Source organism: Pleurodeles waltl, chromosome 6 (genome assembly GCF_031143425.1).
Source record: "Pleurodeles waltl isolate 20211129_DDA chromosome 6, aPleWal1.hap1.20221129, whole genome shotgun sequence".
Classification (NCBI taxonomy): Eukaryota; Metazoa; Chordata; class Amphibia; order Caudata; family Salamandridae; genus Pleurodeles; species Pleurodeles waltl.
Genome location: NC_090445.1, coordinates 69,973,286 through 69,993,679, shown reverse-complemented (window position 1 = coordinate 69,993,679; position 20,394 = coordinate 69,973,286). Strand labels below are relative to the sequence as shown.

Below are 20,394 nucleotides of genomic sequence, written 5' to 3'. Positions count from 1 at the left end.
AATCCACAATGGCAGCACTGCTAGATGCTCTGACCTGGGGACATTGACCCCCATGTCTGTCAGCTTTTGCATGGCGGTTCCACTGCCATGCAAAGACTGGCAGAAACGGGGTGCCAGGGGCCCCTGCACTGCCCAGAGGCAGTACAGGGGCCTCCATGAACAGCCTCATTGTGCTTTTTACTGCCTGATTTACAGGGAGCGAAAAAAGCACGATGGGTGCCATTGCACCTGAAGCCCCGCAACATTGCCACTTTCAATGTTGTGGCTAGTTTCCCAGTGGGCAGAAATGCTGATTCAGCCCGCTGGCCCAGCGGGAAACTCATAATATGGCCAGTGGGCAGAATACAGGACTGACGGTCTTCTGGACGCTCGAGTTTGGTGGGTGGCAAACTTGCAATGAGGCCTAAAGTTATAGGTTGAGCTGTTTTAAAGTTTAGAGTTAGACTGCAAGTAGTAGTTAGGGGGCATGTTAGAGTCATCTTTATGGTTAGGAATGAGACTGGGGTGAGTGAGTTAGGATTAGGGGTGTGTTAAGGTGAGGGTGATAGTGATATCATTCATTTTCGTAGTTGTTACAGTGGCTTCTTTATACTTATAACAATATAATATAAAAAGTATTCTGAGCCATCATGTAAAACTCCTAACCACTTAATAAATGTGTTTTGCTTTGCCAAATTCTAATTGGTTTGATGTGTCAGATTTGTTCTCAGAGGCATCTCTGGTAATGTCGTATGTGGTTAAGTACCACAGTGAGTCTTGTAACAGTGATTTGCGTTGACACTCCTGGTTCTGCCCAAGACGTATCAAGAGCCGACTCAGAATATGGGCCTAAAACTATCATCTTATGGGCTCAGTTAAATGAATATCATCAACAGTAACAACTGTTATTTGATGCTTTACTGAGCTATATAGCAGTGAAAACAAGAAACTGAAACACATGACCAACAACAGTCTTTAATGTTTAGTTATGGTCGCTACTAAAGGGTGGTTTTACTCCGGATATACATGGCTGGCCAATGCAGCTCAGCTTCATAACATTCAGCTATTTCAAAAACAGTATAACTTACGTATTTTTTCTTTGAGCGCATCTGTAAAGAGAAAGGAAACATTTTATTGCCCAGTTGCCACACATTGGATTCTATTCTTTTTGAGTTATATTTGGTCCATAATTACTGAACATTTGGAAAAATGCTTAACATATAACTGTTCATTTTATAATTTAGCAGTTGATTGGATTTTAATGGAGTGGTGATCATTAAAGGGCGTTTTTTCTGGCAATTCTGCATTCTATAAAAACTAAAAATAAATAAAACACATAATTAGATTATCCATATATAATATATATGGAAAATGTCACCTACCCAGTGTACATCTGTTAGTGACATGTAGTGCTGCAGATTCACATGCTATGCATAGCTCTTCCGACACCTAATGTTGGGCTTGGAGGGTTACAAGTTGTTTTTCTTTGAAGAAGTATTTTCGGAGTCACGGGATCGAGTAACTCCTCCTCTCGGTTACAGTACGCATGGGCATCGACTCCATTGTTAGATCGTTTTCCCGCAAAGGGGGAAGGAAGGAGTGATAGAGTATAAGAATATAAAGAGATGTCCCTACAAGTGTAAATGTATCTACATATGTACATATGATAAACTTAAACGACTACAGGCTTCCGGGGAGGAGGGAAAGGTGCATGTGAATCTGCAGCAGTACATGCCACGAACAGATGTACACTGGGTAAGTGACATTTTCCGTTTGATGGCATGTGTAGCTGTAGGTACACATGCTATGCATAAACTACAAAGCAGTTAGTCCTCCCAAAAAATAGCAGTGGCTAGCCTGTGGGAGTTGAAGTTGTTTGAAATAGTGTTCTTAAAACAGCTTGGCCTACAGTGGCCTGTTACTGTGAGAAAACATCAACACAATAATGTTTAGTAAAGGTATGAGGAGTAGACCATGTGGCAGCTTTGCATATATCAGTCATTGGTATGTTTCCTAAAAATGCCACCATTGACGCACCTTTCTTTCTAGAATGTGCTCTAGGACTGATCAAAAGTTGTCTTTTTGACTTGATGTAGCATGTCTGTATGCATCTAACAATCCATCTTATAAGCCTTGTTTAAATATAGGATTGCCTTTATGTGGTTGTTGAAAAGTTTTGTTTTCCTAAAGTATTTAGGGGGTCATTACGACCTTGGCGGGCGGCTACCGGCGCCCGCCAGGCGGTAACCGCTGTGCGGGCGCATCACGTGGCCCCCATTATGACATTCCCGCTGGGCCGGCGGGCGCAAACCAAGTTTGCGCCAGCCGGCCCAGCGGGAATGAGGCCGCAACATAGGAGCTGGCTCCTAATGGAGCCGGCGGTGTTGCGGCTGTGCGACGGGTGCAGTTGCACCCGTCGCGCTTTTCACTGTCTGCTATGCAGACAGTGAAAAGCTGGCCGGGGCTCTGTTAGGGGGCCCCTGCACTGCCCATGCCAGTGGCATGGGCAGTGCAGGGGCCCCCAGGACACCCCTTACCGCCAGCCTCTTCCTGGCGGTGCAAACCGCCAGAAACAGGCTGGCGGTAGGGGGGGGGGTCATAATCCCCAGGGCAGCGCTGCCCTGGCGGATTATCACCGCTGGGGCTAAAACGGCGGGAAACCGCCGGTCCTGGCGGTGCGACCGCGGCGCTACCGCTGCGGTCGTAATAAGGGCCTCCGTACCGCCAGACTGTTGGCGGTACGGACGTCACATTAACCCTGGTGGTCTCTGACCGCCAGGGTCGTAATGACCACCTCAGTTCTATCTATATAGTACATAAAAGCTCTTTTGAGATCTAGAGTATGAAGTGCTCTTTTCGCAACTGAGTCTGGCTGTGGAAAGAAGACTGGCAAATCCACTGTTTGGTTGATACTACCTTTGATAGAAATTTTGGATTTGTCCTAAGTACGATTTTATGTTTGTGTACTTGGAAAAAAGGTTCCTCAATAGTGAAGGCTTGTATTTCACTAACTCTTCTTAATGAAGTAACAGCTACAAGGAAGACAACCTTCCATGTTAAAAACTGAATTTGACAAGAGTGCATGGGTTCAGAAGGTGGGCCCATGAGTCTGGTAAGTACGATATTTAGATTCCAAGAAGGAACAGGTGGTGTCCTAGGTGGAATAATGCGTTTTAATCCTTCCATGAAAGCTTTAATAACAGGGACTCTAAATAGAGAAGTATGTTGAATATTTTGTAAATATGCTGATATTGCAGTAAGGTTTATTTTGATGGATGAGAAAGCTAAATTTGATTTTTGTAAATGAAGTAGGAAGCATACAATATCTTGTATAGATGTAGTAAGTGGATCAGTATTTTTAGATTGACAGTAGTAAACAAATCTTTTCCATTTGTTAGCATAACATTGCCTGGTAGTAGGTGTACATGCCTGTTTAAGCACTTCCATACATTCTGATGAAAGTTTTAGGTAACCAAATTCTATGACTTCAGGAGCAAAATCAGTAAATTGAGAGCATTGGAGTTTGGGTGCCTGATTTGACCTTTGTTCTGTGACAACAAATCTAGTCTGTTTGGAAGTTTGGAATGAGGTACTACAGACAGGTCTAAGAGTGTTGTGTACCAGTGTTGGCGTGCCAATTTTGGGGCTATGAGTATCATGGTAAGAGATGTTTGATGTAGTTTGCTGACCAGAAAGGGAAGGAGTGGGAGAGGGGGAAAAGCGTAAGCAAATATCCCTGACCAGTTGATCCATAGAGCATTGCCCTTGGATAAAGGATGTGGGTGTCTGGATGCAAAGTTTTGGCATTTTGTGTTTTCGCTTGTTGCGAATAGGTCTATTTCTGGGGTTCCACACTTTTGAAAGTACTTTTGAAGTACTTGGGTGTGAATCTCCCATTCGTGAGTTTGTTGGTGATTTCTGCTTAGGAGATCCGCTAACTGATTGTGTATTCCTGGAATGTATTCTGCTAATAGATGAATGTGATCGAGACTTGTCCATTTCCATATTGTTTGGGCTAGTAGAGACAGTTGAGATGAATGTGTCCCGCCCTGTTTTTTGAGGTAATACATGGTCGTCATGTTCCCTGTTTTTATCAGAACATTCTTGTTTTTGAGAAGGGGCTGAACCGCTTTTAGGGCAAGAAACACTGCCAATAACTCTAGGTGGTTTATGTGAAGTTGTTTCTGTTTGGGATCCCATTTCCCTTGAATGGTATGGTTGTTGAGATGAGCTAACCAACCTATCATTGATGCGTCTGTTGTTATCATGGTCTGAGATACAGGGTCTTGAAGTAAGATTAAATTGCTGAGATTCCACCATTGAAGGGACGTGTGCGTATGGTGGTCCATCAATACTAGATCTTGAAGTTGACTGTGTGCCTGAGACCATTGTTGTGAGAAGCATTGTTGTAAAGGCCTCATGTTTAGTCTTGCATGTGGAACTATGGCTATGTAAGGTGCCACCATCCCTAGAATGTTCATGATAAATCTTACAGTGTATTGTTGTTTTGGTTGGATATGTGGGATGAGATTTTGGAAAGCTTGTATTCTTTGTGTATTTGGATAAGCTAGGGCTTTTTGAGTATTTAGAATAGCACCTAGGTAAGGTTGTACGTATGCTGGTTGAAGGTGTGACTTCTGATAATTTAGAGTGAACCCTAGTGTATGCAGTGTTTCTATTACATATTGAGTGTGTTGTTGGCGTTGTATAAAACTGCTTGATTTTATTAGCCAATCTACATATGGAAATACGTGAATGTGTTGTCTTCTTAAGTAGGCTGCTACTGCTGCTAGACATTTTGTGAACACTCTTGGAGCAGTTGTTATGACGAATGGCAAAACTTTGAACTGGTAATGTTTTCCTGCTATGACGAACCTGAGGTATTTTCTGTGAGCTGGATGGATGGGTGCATGGAAATACACATATTTGAGGTCTAAAGCAGTCATGTAATCTTGTTTTTGTAGTAGTGGAATGACATCCTGCAAAGTTACCATGTGAAAATGTTATGACAGGATGTATAGATTGAGAAGTCTGAGGTCTAGGATAGGCCTTAGAGTGCCATCTTCTTTGGGAATGAGGAAGTATAGTGAGTATACACCTGTTCCTTGTTGAGAATGTGGGACCAATTCTATTGCTTGTTTTAGTAGTAGAGATTGTACTTCCTGTTGTAACAGAACATTGTGTTCTGGGGACAATATGTGGTAACGTAGTGGAATGTTTGGAGGGGTGGAGATTAACTCTAGGCAATAGCCATTGAGGATAATTGATAACACCCAATTGTCTGTGGTGATGTTTTGCCAATGAGAGTGGAAGTGTTGTAGTCTCCCTCCCACAGGAGATGTGTGTGGTAGAGAGGTGGGAAAGAACTCACTGTTTGGATGGTGTAGTGGCTTGCTTTGATGCTTGGAATTTGCCTCTGTTTCTGATATATTGTTCTCTATAAGACCCTCTAAAGCCCCCTCTTTGATATTGTGTCTGTTGTCCCTGCTTTGACTGGGAAATAGAAGATTCAGAGGATTGTGGCTTAAATCCTCCTCTGAACTGGGGCCTGCGAAAGGAGCCTCTATATGGTGTGGTATATAATGCTTCCATTGCTTTTGCATTATCTGAGTCCTTTCTCAGTTTCTCTGTGGTGGTATCCACCTCAGGCCCAAATAAATGTTTTTTTTATCAAAAGGCATGTTAAGTACTGCCTGTTGAATTTCTGGTTTAAAACCAGAAGGGCGTAACCATGCATGCTTTTGTATTGTAATGGCTGTATTTACACTCCTAGTGGCTGTATCAGCAGCATCAAGGTCAGACCTTATCGGATTATTACTTATAGCCTGTCCTTCCTCTACAACCTGCTGTGCTCTTTTTTGATGATCTTTTGGGAGGTGCTATATGAATTCTTGCATCTCATCCCAGTGGGCTCTATCATATCTGGCAAGGAGTGCTTGCGAATTTGCAATTCGCCATTGATTAGCCGCTTGCGTGGGTACTCTCTTGCCAGCAGCATCAAATTTACTACTCTCCTTATCAGGTGGAGGAGCATCTCCTGATGATTGGCTGTTAGCTTTTTTCCTAGCCGCATTCACCACTACCGAGTCTGGAGGAATTTGATGTGTGATGTAGTCTGGATCTGTAGGAGCAGGTTTATATTTTGTTGTCAATTCTAGGAGTAATTACTCTAGCTTTGACGGGCTCACTAAAATGTGGTCAGCATGTTTGACTATTCCCGGCAACATTGGGAGAAACTGGTACCTAGAATGAGTGGAAGACAGAGTGTTGAATAAAAAATCTTCTAGGGGTTCAGAGTGCATAATCACCCCATGGTATGCAGCTGCCCTAGAAACTACCCGAGTGTAGGCAGTAGTGTCCTCTGGTGGAGAAGGCTTGGAGGGGTATAGATCAGGATCATTGTCTGGAATGGGATCAGGGTCATAGAGATCCCAAGGATCCACTGTATCTCCATGCGAGTATAGTGAGTGTGTTGGAGAAGGCAATGGTGGTGGACTATTGTGAGGAGGTGAAAAAGAAAGCTGTGGAGAGTGAGGAGGAGAAGTAGGGAGAGGTGCTGGCTTCTTTTGTTTTTGAACCTTTGCTTGAGCAGAGTCTAATTCCTCTTGAAAGGCCAGCTTGGTTTTAATCTTTAACGGAGGTGTAGTCAAAATTCTGCCAGTCTCTTTATGTATATGGATTCTAGATTGTCTTTCATCCATAATGTCCAATATTGGCTGAATCTCAGTGCCCTCATGATCAGGATTGTAAGATTCTTCCATCGACTTTGAGATTTGTTTAAGTTTAATTGAAAGTTGTTGTTACCTCTGTGTGTGAGGCTTTTTTCGGTTCCAAAGTCTGAATTTTTTTTTGGTCCCGAAAATGAAGTCAGCTGTTTCGGCTCTGAAGCAGGATGTTGAATCTTCGACTCCGAGGAGTGAGGATGCTTACTGGAGTCCGAGGTGGAACTTCTGACCGATTTGCTCAACTCCGAAGTAGACAGAGCAGTGGCCTTTTTCGTCGCCGAACCCGAGGGTCAGTCACTTACAGTCTTTTCTCGGGCCGACCCATGGCCTTCCGGCAGTGGTGTACCCAAGGCCTTTTGTAGTTTTTCATGTATGGGAGTAGAGGCAGATGTACTCACATGCTGGCCAGCTGTGATGGGTCTATCTTCTTCTGATTCCTGCTCGGAATCAGTATCTCGAATGGAGACTGCTGCCTGCGCCTGCTCTTCTTCCGTGACATCGAGATGCTCTGTGCTTTTAGACGCCAATCTTCGGGCTCTACGATCTCTTAAAGTCTTCTTCGGACGAAACGATAGACAGGCCTCGCAATCTTCTTCTCAATGGTCAGCAGAAAGGCACAAATTACAAACCAGATGTTGGTCTGTATATGGGTACTTCGTGTGGCACCGAGGGCAGATTCGAAATGGAGTCCGATCCATCAGGCTTCCACGCGGTAGGCCCGAATAGTCCCGAGTCGGGTGCACGCGCCCCAAAGGGTGAAATTTAGAAATTTAGATTCCAAGGGTACTACTACTGGTACGATGCTAGATGGAAACGCGATCGAATAAAATACCGATGATTAAATAGTTTTTTTAAGGTTTTCCGATTCGAAATCTCGGAGCGAGAGGAAACACGCCCGAACCCGACAGCGGACCGAACCCGACAGCGGAAAGAAAACAATCTAACAATGGAGTCGATGCCCATGTGCACTGTAACCGAGAGGAGGAATCACTAGATCCTGTGACTCCGAAAAGACTTCTTCAAAGAAAAACAACTTGTAACACTCCAAGCCCAACACTAGATGTCGGAAGAGCTATGCACAGCATGTGTATCTGAGGCTACACATGCCATCGAACAAATAGAAATATATGGAAAATGTCACTTACCCAGTGTACATCTGTTCGTGGCATGAGACGCTGCAGATTCACATGCTGTGCATTATCCTGCCATCTAGTGTTGGGCTCGGAATGTTACAAGTTGTTTTTCTTCGAAGAAGTCTTTTCGAGTCACGAGCCCGAGGGACTCCTCCCTTTCGGCTCCATTGCGCATGGGCGTCGGCTCCATCTTAGATTGTTTTCCCCGCAGAGGGTGAGGTAGGAGGTGTGTATATAGTAAAGGTGCCCATGCAATGGAGTGAGTATGTATGTACATAATGTGTATAAAAATAGTATATATTTACAAATTTACAAGTTTGATCAACTTATAACGGCTACAGGCTCCCGGGGAGGTGGGAGGGCGCATGTGAATCTGCAGCGTCTCATGCCACGAACAGATGTACACTGGGTAAGTGACATTTTCCTTTCGATGACATGTGTAGCTGCAGATACACATGCTGTGCATAGACTAGTAAGCAGTTATCTCCCCAAAAGCGGTGGCTTAGCCTGTAGGAGTTGAAGTTGTCTGAAATAAAGTTTGTAATACTGCATGTCCGACTGTGGCTTGTTGTGTTGTTAACACATCTACACAGTAATGTTTTGTGAATGTATGAGGCGTAGACCATGTGGCTGCCTTACATATTTCAGTCATTGGTATGTTTCTGAGAAAGGCCATTGTGGCGCCTTTCTTCCTAGTGGAGTGCACCTTTGGTGTAATAGGCAGTTCTCTTTTTGCTTTTATATAGCAGGTCTGAATACATTTAACTATCCATCTGGCAATGCCTTGTTTGGATACTGGATTCCCTGTATGAGGTTTTTGGAATGCAACGAACAATTGTTTTGTTTTGCGAATTTGTGTCGTTCTATCTATGTAGTACATTAGTGCCCTTTTAATGTCTAATGTATGTAATGCTCTCTCAGCTACCGAATCTGGTTCTAGAAAGAATACTGGGAGTTCCACTGTTTGATTTAAGTGGAACGATGATATGACTTTAGGTAAGAATTTAGGATTTGTTCGTAGAACTACTTTATGCTTATGTATCTGAATAAAGGGTTCTTGTATAGTAAATGCTTGTTTTTCGCTTATTCTTCTGAGAGATGTGATAGCTATCAGAAAAGCTACTTTCCATGTTAAGTACTGTATGTCACATGAGTGCATGGGTTCAAAGGGTGGACCCATAAGTCGTGTTAAGACAATGTTGAGATTCCACGAAGGAACTGGTGGTGTTCGTGGTGGGATAATTCTTTTCAGACCTTCCATGAATGCCTTTATGACTGGGACCCTGAATAATGAAGTTGAGTGCGTAATTTGCAGATAAGCTGAAATTGCGGTGAGATGTATTTTAATAGATGAAAAAGCTAACTTTGACTTTTGTAAGTGCAGTAGGTAGCTGACGACGTCTTTAGCAGATGCGTGTAATGGTTGAATTTGATTACTATGGCAGTAATAAACAAATCTTTTCCACTTATTTGCATAGCAATGTCTTGTGGTTGGTTTCCTAGCTTGTTTTATGACCTCCATACATTCCTGTGTAAGGTCTAGGTGCCCGAATTCTAAGACTTCAGGAGCCAAATTGCTAGATTCAGCGATGCTGGATTTGGGTGTCTGATCTGTTGTTTGTGTTGAGTTAACAGATCTGGTCTGTTTGGTAGCTTGATATGGGGCACTACTGAGAGGTCTAGTAGTGTTGTGTACCAAGGTTGTCTTGCCCAAGTTGGTGCTATTAGTATGAGTTTGAGTTTGTTTTGACTCAATTTGTTTACTAGATATGGAAGTAGTGGGAGAGGGGGAAAAGCGTATGCAAATATCCCTGACCAACTCATCCATAACTCATTGCCCTGAGAGTGAGCCTGTGGGTACCTGGATGTGAAGTTTTGGCATTTTGCGTTTACTTTTGTTGCAAATAGGTCTATTTGCGGTGTTCCCCACCTTTGGAAGTAAGTTTTTAGTATTTGGGGATGAATTTCCCATTCGTGGATCTGTTGGTGATCCTGAGAGAGATTGTCTGCTAACTGGTTTTGAATTCCAGGTATGAACTGCGCTATTAGGTGAATGTGGTTGTGCATCGCCCAATGCCATATTTTCCGTGCCAGGAGACACAACTGTGTTGAGTGTGTTCCTCCCTGTTTGTTCAGATAATACATCGTTGTCATGTTGTCAGTTTTGACAAGAATGTGTTTGTGGTTTATTATCTTTCAGCGCTAGAAATACTGCTAGTAGTTCTAAGTGATTTATGTGAAACTGTCTCTGCTGAGTGTCCCATTGTCCTTGGATGCGGTGTTGGTTGAGGTGTGCGCCCCACCCTATCATGGAGGCATCCGTTGTTATTACGTATTGAGGCACTGGGTCTTGAAAAGGCCGCCCTTTGTTTAAATTTATAGTGTTCCACCATTGAAGCGAGGTGTATGTTTGGCGGTCTATCAACACTAGATCTTGAAGTTTACCCTGTGCCTGTGACCATTGTGATGCTAGGCACTGTTGTAAGGGCCGCATGTGCAATCTTGCGTTTGGGACAATGGCTATGCATGAGGACATCATGCCTAGTAGTTTCATTAGTAATTTTACCTGTATCTTTTGTTTTGGGTGCATGGCTTGTATTACGTTTTGAAATGCCTGTACCCTTTGTGGACTTGGAGTGGCAATCCCTTTTGGTGTGTTGATTGTTGCTCCTATGTATTGTTGTATTTGACACGGTTGTAGGTGTGACTTGTTGTAGTTGAGTGAGAAACCTAGTTTGTGAAGGGTTTCTATGACATACTTTGTGTGTTGTGAACACCGTTGTTGCGTATTGGTTTTGATTAACCAATCGTCTAGGTACGGGAACACATGTATTTGCTGTCTTCTGATATGAACAGCCACTACTGCCAGGCATTTTGTAAAAACTCTTGGCGCTGTTGTTATCCCGAATGGCAACACTTTGAACTGGTAATGTACTCCTTGGAATACTAACCTTAAGTACTTTCTGTGGGAAGGATGTATAGGTATATAAAAATATGCATCCTTTAGGTCTAGTGTTGTCATGTAGTCTTGTTGTTTGAACAGTGGTATCACGTCTTGCAGTGTCACCATGTGAAAGTGATCTGATTTGATGTAGATGTTTAGTGTTCTGAGATCTAATATAGGTCTTTGAGTTTTGTCTTTTTTGGGTATGAGAAAGTACAGTGAGTAAACTCCTGTTCTTCTTTGATGAATTGGTACTATCTCTATAGAATCTTTTTGCAACAACGCTTGGACCTCCAGTTGTAATAGTTCCATGTGTTGTTTGGACATGTTGTGTGTTTTCGGTGGGACATTTGGAGGGAATTGTAGAAATTCTATGCAATTACCTTGCTGGATAATGGCTAGGACCCACGAGTCTGTTGTTATTTCTTCCCAGTGTTTGTAGAACTTGGTTAGTCTCCCCCCCACTGGTGTTATGTGTTGGGGATTTGTGACGTTGAAGTCACTGTTTATTTTGTGGAGTTTTGTGACTCTGGAACTTCCCTCTGCTCTTTGGGAACTGTCCCCCTCTATATTGTCCCCAAAAACTTCCCTGTTGATATTGTGATATTGACTCTGATAAGTGGGCCTTGTTTGTGAGGTTGAGGGTTCTGTGCTCTGTCCCAGAAACCCCCCTCTAAACTGTGTTTTCCGAAAAGTGCCTCTGCTCTGTGGGGAGTAGAGTGCGCCCATGGCTTTGGCCGTATCTGTGTCTTTTTTTAGTTTTTTGGATAGCAGTGTCCACCTCCGGCCCAAACAATTGCTGTCCGTTAAATGGCATATTCAGCACGGCTTGTTGTATTTCCGGCTTGAATCCTGATGTACGCAGCCATGCGTGTCTCCGTATGGTCACTGCTGTATTTACAGTCCTAGCAGCTGTGTCCGCTGCATCCATTGCTGACCGTATCTGATTGTTTGAGATACTCTGTCCTTCCTCCACCACTTGTTGTGCTCTCTTTTGGAACTCTTTGGGCAGGTGTTCTATGAAATGTTGCATTTCGTCCCAATGAGCCCTATCATATCTAGCCAGCAAGGCCTGTGAGTTGGCAATGCGCCATTGGTTGGCTGCTTGTGCCGCAACCCTTTTCCCCGCAGCGTCGAATTTGCGACTCTCCTTGTCTGGAGGTGGTGCGTCTCCTGAAGTGTGTGAGTTCGCTCTCTTGCGAGCTGCCCCTACTACCACTGAGTCTGGTGTTAATTGCTGCGTGATGTACACAGGGTCTGTTGGTGGCGGTTTGTACTTCTTCTTCACCCTTGGAGTAATGGCCATGCCCTTCACAGGCTCCTGAAACACTTGTTTGGAGTGTTTCAGCATTCCAGGTAGCATAGGGAGACTCTGGTACTGGCTATGTGTGGACGATAGTGTGTTAAATAAAAAGTCGTCCTCGATAGGTTCTGCATGCAGAGTGACATTATAAAACGCCGCTGCTCTTTACACCACCTGTGTGTAGGCTGTACTGTCCTCAGGTGGTGACGGTCTAGCTGGATAACAGTCTGGGCTGTTATCTGATACCGGCGCATCATAAAGATCCCATGCGTCGGGATCATCTTGACTCATTCCAGTATGAGTTGGGGACTGCATCATTGGTGGAGTGGTTACTGGTGATGGTTGTGGTGAGCGTTGTGGAGATGGTGGCGGGGTTACTTGTTTTGCCACCTTTGCCTGTGGCTGCTTGTCTTTCTCTTGGAAGGCAAGTTTTCTTTTCATTCGAATTGGTGGAAGAGTACTGATCTTCCCTGTGTCTTTTTGAATGTGGAGCCTTCTTTGAGTGTAATCTGGCTCTATTGTCTCTAGTTCTTGTCCGAATCTGTGTCCTTGCATTTGTGAGGACAGGCCCTGTTCCTCTGTGTAGGAACTTGATTTCGGTTTGGAAACTTTTTCGGCTCCGACGACACTTTTTTGAGCTTCGGCGTACTGATCTCTCGATGCCGACTCGTTTCGGTGCCGCCCTCTCGGTGCCGAGATTGCTCTGACCCGGTGTCTCGGGTCGAGTCTGCTCTGTGCCGGTATCTCGACCGGAGTTGGATGACTTCGACACATGCGTGCCCTTTTTCGGTGCCGATGGTCGGTCACCTATTTTTCGGGTTAAGCCATGGCCTGCCGGCGGTGGCGTCCCCTGGGCTTTAGTGGTTTTTCCGTGAGTTTTGTGTATGAACGTCTTACTCACGGTTTCTGGCGTCTGTTCGGGATCAACCTCATCCGAGTCCGAATCCTCGATGGAGAAGGTTTCTTCTTCCACCTCCAAGTGTCTTTGTCCTGTCGGCGCCGACGCCATTTGTAGTCTTCTTGCTCTTCGGTCTCTTAACGTCTTCCTCGACCGAAACGCTCGACAGGCTTCACAGGTATCCTCTTTGTGTTCTGGAGACAAACACAAATTACAGACCAGATGCTGATCTGTAGAAGGATACTTGTTGTGACATTCGGGGCAGAATCGGAATGGGGTCCGTTCCATTAGCCTTGAAGACGCACGTGGTCAGGCCGACCAGGCCCAGCCGGGGAATCGAAAACCCCAAAGGGCCACCGGAGCTCTTCAAAATTCGGTGTCGATCTGTTCTAACTAACCCGATACCGAACGCAAACAATACCGTCAAATTTTCTGAGATTTTAACTAACTTTCCGAACCGAAACCCGGAGCGAAAAGGAACACGTCCGAATCCGATGGCGGAAAGAAAACAATCTAAGATGGAGTCAACGCCCATGCGCAATGGAGCCGAAAGGGGAGGAGTCCCTCGATCTCGTGACTCGAAAAATACTTCTTCGAAGAAAAACAACTTGTAACACTCCAAGCCCAACACTACATGGCGGGATGTGCACAGCATGTGTATCTGCAGCTACACATGCCATTGAATATATATTTATATACACATAAACACACACACACACACACACAACAATGTATACCACAATGTATACCTCACGTAACTGCTTTGGTTCTCTTATCTACGGTGGTGTTTCTCACCTTTGTTGGTTGCAAACATGGGTGACTTTTCTTGTGAGCACTTTGTTTATCCTGCATGTTTTTTTACCAACTACAAAGTTCCCAACCACCCTGTTTTTCTATAGATCTGGAGCATTATCCTTTAGTCTCTCCTTTCCTTTGGAACCAACATCTTTTCTGGTTTATGGAAGCAGTATGGATTCTATTCCTTCTGCCCCTGGCTTTTATCATTTCTACTCTCTTTCTTTACTACTCTCCTTCATAGTCTTCAACAAACTGTCCTTTCACGTTCAACAAGAGTATCTCAATTTCTTTACTCGTTCTGTTCTCTGATGCACCACTATAAACCAAATCAGATTTCTATTCTTGCAGCCTTGAAAAAGTCCCTTGGACGAAACACGTGTTGGCTTAATTCTGGATAATTCAGATTCAGGATCAATGTTGGAATGTTTTATTGACACAAGGAATTAAAGTCTAAACATTTGTGAAAACAACCTGTTTTGAACTCCGGACTTTCTTTTCACTATAGGAATATACTACTCGGACTGCTTTCAGGAGTGCCCTGGTATTTTGTTCTAATAAATTACCTTTCTAGCACAGTTCAAAGGAAGTTCCTTTGTTCTTGTTTTTTGATCTAGTGCATAAAATACCCTTGGTGGTTGGGTATCATTACCAGGTTCAGCACCAATGAGAAGCCTAGGACACTTTGGACTTACTAATCAGCCATTATTTCTTGTACAGATGTGCGAATATTAGGCAATAACCACTGCTGTTCCTTTTACACACAAACAATATCTAAGTGACATTAAAAGCTATAAAGCTTATAGGACAATCCTGTTTCCCAATACAAAAGCACCAGAAATGTAATACATTTCTATAACTACTTTAGGGCTGATTCCTAGTAATCTAAATTGACTGCATGTCAACTTCTTCATCCTTTTTCTCCTACTTTCCCAAACTTCTGACAGGAATGTTGTTGAAATATGCAGCCTCAAGGAAATGATTGTTGGTTGGGAAGGCTAAACCTGTTCCTGACGTTGAATTCAATAAGCATCAATTGATATACTCTCAGAGATAAGGCCCTTTGTGACAGGTAAGTGTGCACATTGTGCAATCTAGTGCCCCCCGCCCCCACAAATATTCTTTTGAAGGGGCCATCCAGTGATTGACATCACAATGTGTCCCAAAACCCAAGCAGAAATCTTCAAACAGAGGAACATTCGGGAATGCTTTGGGTTGGTCATTGTTAGTAATGCAGAGCGGGGTAAAAAGATAATAGATTTTCTATGGATCACACCTTTAAATACTCCATGTTTTCTGAAGCACTTTTCTGAAGCACTTAATTGCATATAATCCTACTACGCTTCCCTCAGCCCTCATAGGAGTCTGGCGCCCGCTAACACTGCACCCAAAACTCTCAGTGTGTTTGTCAGGGCCATTTATTGACCCAACATCCTATGAAAAGACAGAAGGCAAAGTACAGAAGTACTTTCCAATGGTTGTAAATTAACAGATGCTGGTTAACCATCAGAAATCAATAAATACACAAAGAAATGTAACTTTTGTATACATTTGATGGCGACCACAATTCACTTCTGTTCATACCAATAGGCATTGTCAAAATGAAATGAACTGTACAATCTGCACTTTAGAACTATTGTTTAGTTTTTATATGTAAAACTATATTATCCATAAATGTCTATGTACAATGTCTTAAACAGCAATTGTTCCCAAGTATTTCACCCTAGGTCACAAGTTATAGTTACTTGAAATAACAGCTGAACTTCTATGGTTTTGTACGTTTAAACTGTGAACCTAGCTATAACGTCCCTGTAACCTTCGTTTTTTAAGTGAATGTCTGTTTTTTTAATTCTATTTCCTTACTATAACTTCCCTGTAACCTTTGATTTTTTTTTTTCCAGTGAATAATCAAACCCCCGCAAGCGCAGTTTTCTAATCAATAATTGTATTGCATATGTTGCCGTGATAATATCAACAATGCTATAGAAGGTGTCATCAATGATGTGAAGTAATTAACTGTGCATAGCGAAGATGTGAGTTATAGTTACCTTAGGGCGCGAGTTAAAACTACTTGAGTTAACCAGAACTATAACTGCTGAATTTCTATGGTTTTGTTTAAGTAAATTCAGAACCTAACTATAACATTCCTGTAACCCTTGGTTTTTTCAAGGAATTTGTATGTTTTAAAAAAAAATATAAACAGAGCAGCGCACAGCCTATGACCAGGCCTGGCGGCCCTCCCTTCTGCATTCACCCAAACCCATACTGTGCATGGCCTTCAGGCGTATTCACCCCGAGGTTTGATGCAGAACAAAAACAAAATGCCAGTTTTTTGCCCACAAGGGGTCCCTAACGAACCATTCTATGGGGGTTATTACAACTTTGGAGGAGGTGTTAATCCGTCCCAAAAGTGACGGATATACCACCAGCCGTATAACGAGTTCCATAGGATATAATGGACTCGTAATACACCTGGTGGTATATCTGTCACTTTACCGTCACTTTTGGGATGGATTAACACCTCCTCCAAAGTTGTAATAACCCCCTATGTGTCCTATGGGGTCAGGATATCCTTACCCCTTATGTGTTGTTGTACTCTTCTTTTCCCAACCCCAGCCAATGCAACAATCAAAATGGTGGCTGCAATTTTTCTGTCAGGTTGCAGCCAGCCAATCAGTGCCTTGCTTTTCCCCTCAGATCTGTGTCTGCATCTGGATCTGCGTCCCTCTACATCTATATTTTTTTTAATTCTAATAACTCAGAAACTACTGAACAAATTCACAAAAAGCATGCTTTCTGGACCGAGAGCTAGCTTTCTGCCACATTTGGGCCCATATTTATACTTTTTTAGTGCCACATTTGCGCCTCTTTTTGACGCAAAAGCGGTGCAAACTTACAAAATACAATTGTATTTTGTAAGCTTGCGCCGCTTTTGCGTAAAAAAATTACGCAAATGCGGCGTAAAAAAGTATAAATATGGGCCTTGCTGTAATTCCGTCCAGCGGTTCGGGTTGTAGTTCTGTTCAAAATGGCTATGGAAATTTGTGTTTTAGAACCCCCCCCACTTGATGAATCATCCCGAAACTTTAAACACAGCAGCTGAAGCGTCTGAAGTATACGTTTTGAACATTTCATGAAGATTCGTCAAGCGGTGCCACTAGGTAAAATAAATGTATGGAAAATGTCACTTACCCAGTGTACATCTGTTCGTGGCATGAGACGCTGCAGATTCACATGCTGTGCATATCCCGCCATCTAGTGTTGGGCTCGGAGTGTTACAAGTTGTTTTTCTTCTAAAAGTCTTTTCGAGTCACGAGATCGAGGGACTCCTCCCATTTCGGCTCCATTGCGCATGGGCGTCGACTCCATCTTAGATTGTTTTCCCCGCTGAGGGTGAGGTAGGAGTTGTGTATATAGTAATAGTGCCCGTGCAATGGAGTAAGTATGTATGTACATAATGTGACTAAAAGTATTATATTTACAAATGTACAAGTTTAATTTTAATCAACTTATAACGGCTACAGGCTCCCGGGGAGGTGGGAGGGTGCATGTGAATCTGCAGCGTCTCATGCCACGAACAGATGTACACTGGGTAAGTGACATTTTCCGTTCGATGGCATGTGTAGCTGCAGATACACATGCTGTGCATAGACTAGTAAGCAGTTATCTTCCCAAAAGCGGTGGTTTAGCCTGTAGGAGTTGAAGTTGTTTGAAATAATGTTCTTAGTACTGCTTGTCCTACTGTGGCTTGTTGTGTTGTTAACACATCTACGCAGTAATATTTAGTGAATGTATGAGGCGTAGACCATGTGGCTGCCTTACAGATTTCTGTCATTGGTATATTTCCTAGAAAGGCCATTGTGGTGTCTTTCTTTCTAGTGGAGTGTGCCTTCGGTGTAATAGGCAGTTCTCTCTTAGCTTTAACATAACAGATTTGAATACATTTAACTATCCATCTGGCAATGACTTGTTTGGATATTGGATTTCTTGTATGAGGTTTTTGGTAAGCTACAAACAATTGTTTTGTCTTGCGAAACTGTTTGGTTCTATCAATGTAGTACGTTAGAGCTCTTTTTATGTCTAATGTATGTAATGCTCTTTCAGCTAGAGTCTGGTTGTGGAAAAAACACTGGGAGTTCCACAGTTTGGTTTAAGTGGAACGGTGATATAACTTTTGGCAAAAATTTGGGATTTGTGCGTAGAACCACTTTATGTTTGTGTATTTGTATAAAGGGTTCTTGTATGGTAAAGGCTTGTATTTCACTCACTCTTCTGAGGGATGCGATAGCTATTAGAAAGGCTACTTTCCAAGTTAAGTATTGCATTTCACAAGAGTGCATGGGTTCGAATGGTAGACCCATGAGTCGCGTTAATACAATATTGAGGTTCCACGAAGGAACTGGTGGTGTTCTTGGTGGAATGATCCTTTTTAGACCCTCCATAAATGCTTTTATGACTGGGATTCTAAATAGTGAAGATGAATGTGTAATTTGCAGATATGCTGAAATTGCTGTGAGATGTATTTTAATGGACCAGAAGGCTAAGTTAGATTTTTGTAAGTGTAGTAAGTAGATTACAATGTCTTTTGCGGACGCGTGTAATGGTTGAATTTGATTATTTTGACAGTAATAAACAAATCGTTTCCATTTATTTGCGTAGCAATGTCTTGTAGTAGGTTTTCTAGCCTGTTTGATGACCTCCATACATTCTTGTGTAAGGTCTAGGTGTCCGAATTCTAAGACTTCAGGAGCTAGATCGCTAGATTGAGCGATGCTGGATTCGGGTGTCTGATCTGCTGTTTGTGTTGGGTTAACAGATCTGGTCTGTTTGGTAGTTTGATATGAAGCACTACTGACAGGTCTAGTAATGTTGTGTACCAAGGTTGTCGTGCCCAAGTTGGTGCTATTAGTATTAGTTTGAGTTTGTTTTGACTCAGTTTGTTTACAAGATACGGAAGGAGTGGGAGAGGGGGAAAAGCGTAAGCAAATATCCCTGACCAACTCATCCATAACACATTGCCTTTGGAGTGAGGCTGTGGGTACCTGGATGCGAAGTTTTGGCATGTTGTTGTTGCGAATAGGTCTATTTGCGGTGTTCCCCACTTTTGGAAGTAGGTTTGCAGTATCTGTGGATGAATCTCCCATTCGTGGATCTGTTGGTGATCTCGACTGAGATTGTCGGCCAATTGGTTTTGAATTCCTGGGATGTCTTGCGGTAGTAGGCGAATGTGATTGTGAATCGCCCAATGCCAAATCTTCTGTGCTAAGAGACACAGTTGTGATGACTGTGTGCCTCCCTGTTTGTTTAAGTAATACATTGTTGTCATGTTGTCCGTTTTGACAAGAATGTGTTTGTGGTTTATTCGCGGTTGAAATGCTTTTAACGCAATAAACACTGCTAGTAGTTCTAGCTGATTTATGTGAAGTTGTTTCTGCTGAATGTCCCATTGCCCCTGGATGCTGTGTTGGTTGAGATGTGCTCCCCACCCTACCATGGAAGCATCTGTTGTGATTACGTATTGAGGCATTGGGTCTTGGAAAGGCCGCCCTTGGTTGAAATTTACAGGATTCCACCATTGAAGCGAGGTGTGTGTTTGGCGGTCTCTCAACACTAGATCTTGAAGTTGACCCTGTGCTTGTGTCCATTGTGTTGCTAGGCACTGCTGTAAGGGCCGCATGTGTAATCTTGCGTTTGGGACAATGGCTATGAATGAGGACATCATGCCTAGTAGTTTCATTACTAGTTTTACCTGATACTTTTGGTTTGGGTGCATGCTTTGTATTACGTTTTGGAATGAAAATGTCACTTACCCAGTGTACATCTGTTCGTGGCATCAGTCGCAGTAGATTCGCATGTTTTGCAATAGCTCGCCATCTGGTGTTGGGCCGGAGTGTTACAAGTTGTTTTTCTTCGAAGAAGTCTTTCGAGTCACGGGACCGAGTGACTCCTCCTTTTGTCTCCATTGCGCATGGGCGTCGACTCCATCTTCGATTGTTTTTCCCCGCAGAGGGTGAGGTAGGAGTTGAATTGTAGTAATAGTGCCCATGCAATGGAGTGACTAAGTATGCACCTATTTAAGGTTGAGATGATACATATATAATTAGTTGAAGGTAACTTCCAAACTGCTACAGGCTCCCGGGGAGGCGGGTGGGCACATGCGAATCTACTGCGACTGATGCCACGAACAGATGTACACTGGGTAAGTGACATTTTCAGTTCGATGGCATCTGTCGCTGTAGATACGCATGTTTTGCATAGACTAGTAAGCAGTTATCTCCCCAAAAGCGGTGGATTAGCCTGTAGGAGTGGAAGTAGTCTGAAATAATGTTCTTAATACGGCTTGACCTACTGTGGCTTGTTGTGCGGATAACACGTCTACACAGTAGTGCTTGGTGAATGTGTGAGGCGTAGACCATGTGGCTGCATTACATATTTCTTGCATTGGGATGTTTCCTAGAAAGGCCATGGTAGCACCTTTCTTTCTGGTTGAGTGTGCCCTTGGTGTAATGGGCAGCTGTCGTTTAGCTTTAAGGTAGCAGATTTGGATGCATTTAACTATCCATCTGGCTATACCTTGTTTTGATATTGGGTTTCCTGCATGAGGTTTTTGAAATGCA

At 43.2% G+C, this 20,394-nt stretch overlaps 1 protein-coding gene across 3 annotated transcripts in view; it reads right to left on the bottom strand.

Moving 5' to 3' along the window:
• The window catches only part of LOC138299207 (butyrophilin subfamily 1 member A1-like), a 107,726-nt gene that overhangs the window by 22,771 nt on the left and 64,561 nt on the right, over positions 1-20,394 (bottom strand). For all 3 annotated transcript variants that reach the window (XM_069237325.1, XM_069237326.1, XM_069237328.1), the window contains one exon: positions 1,068-1,088. In XM_069237325.1, coding sequence (XP_069093426.1) covers positions 1,068-1,088 — 21 coding nt within the window. The remainder of the gene's footprint in view (positions 1-1,067; positions 1,089-20,394) is intronic.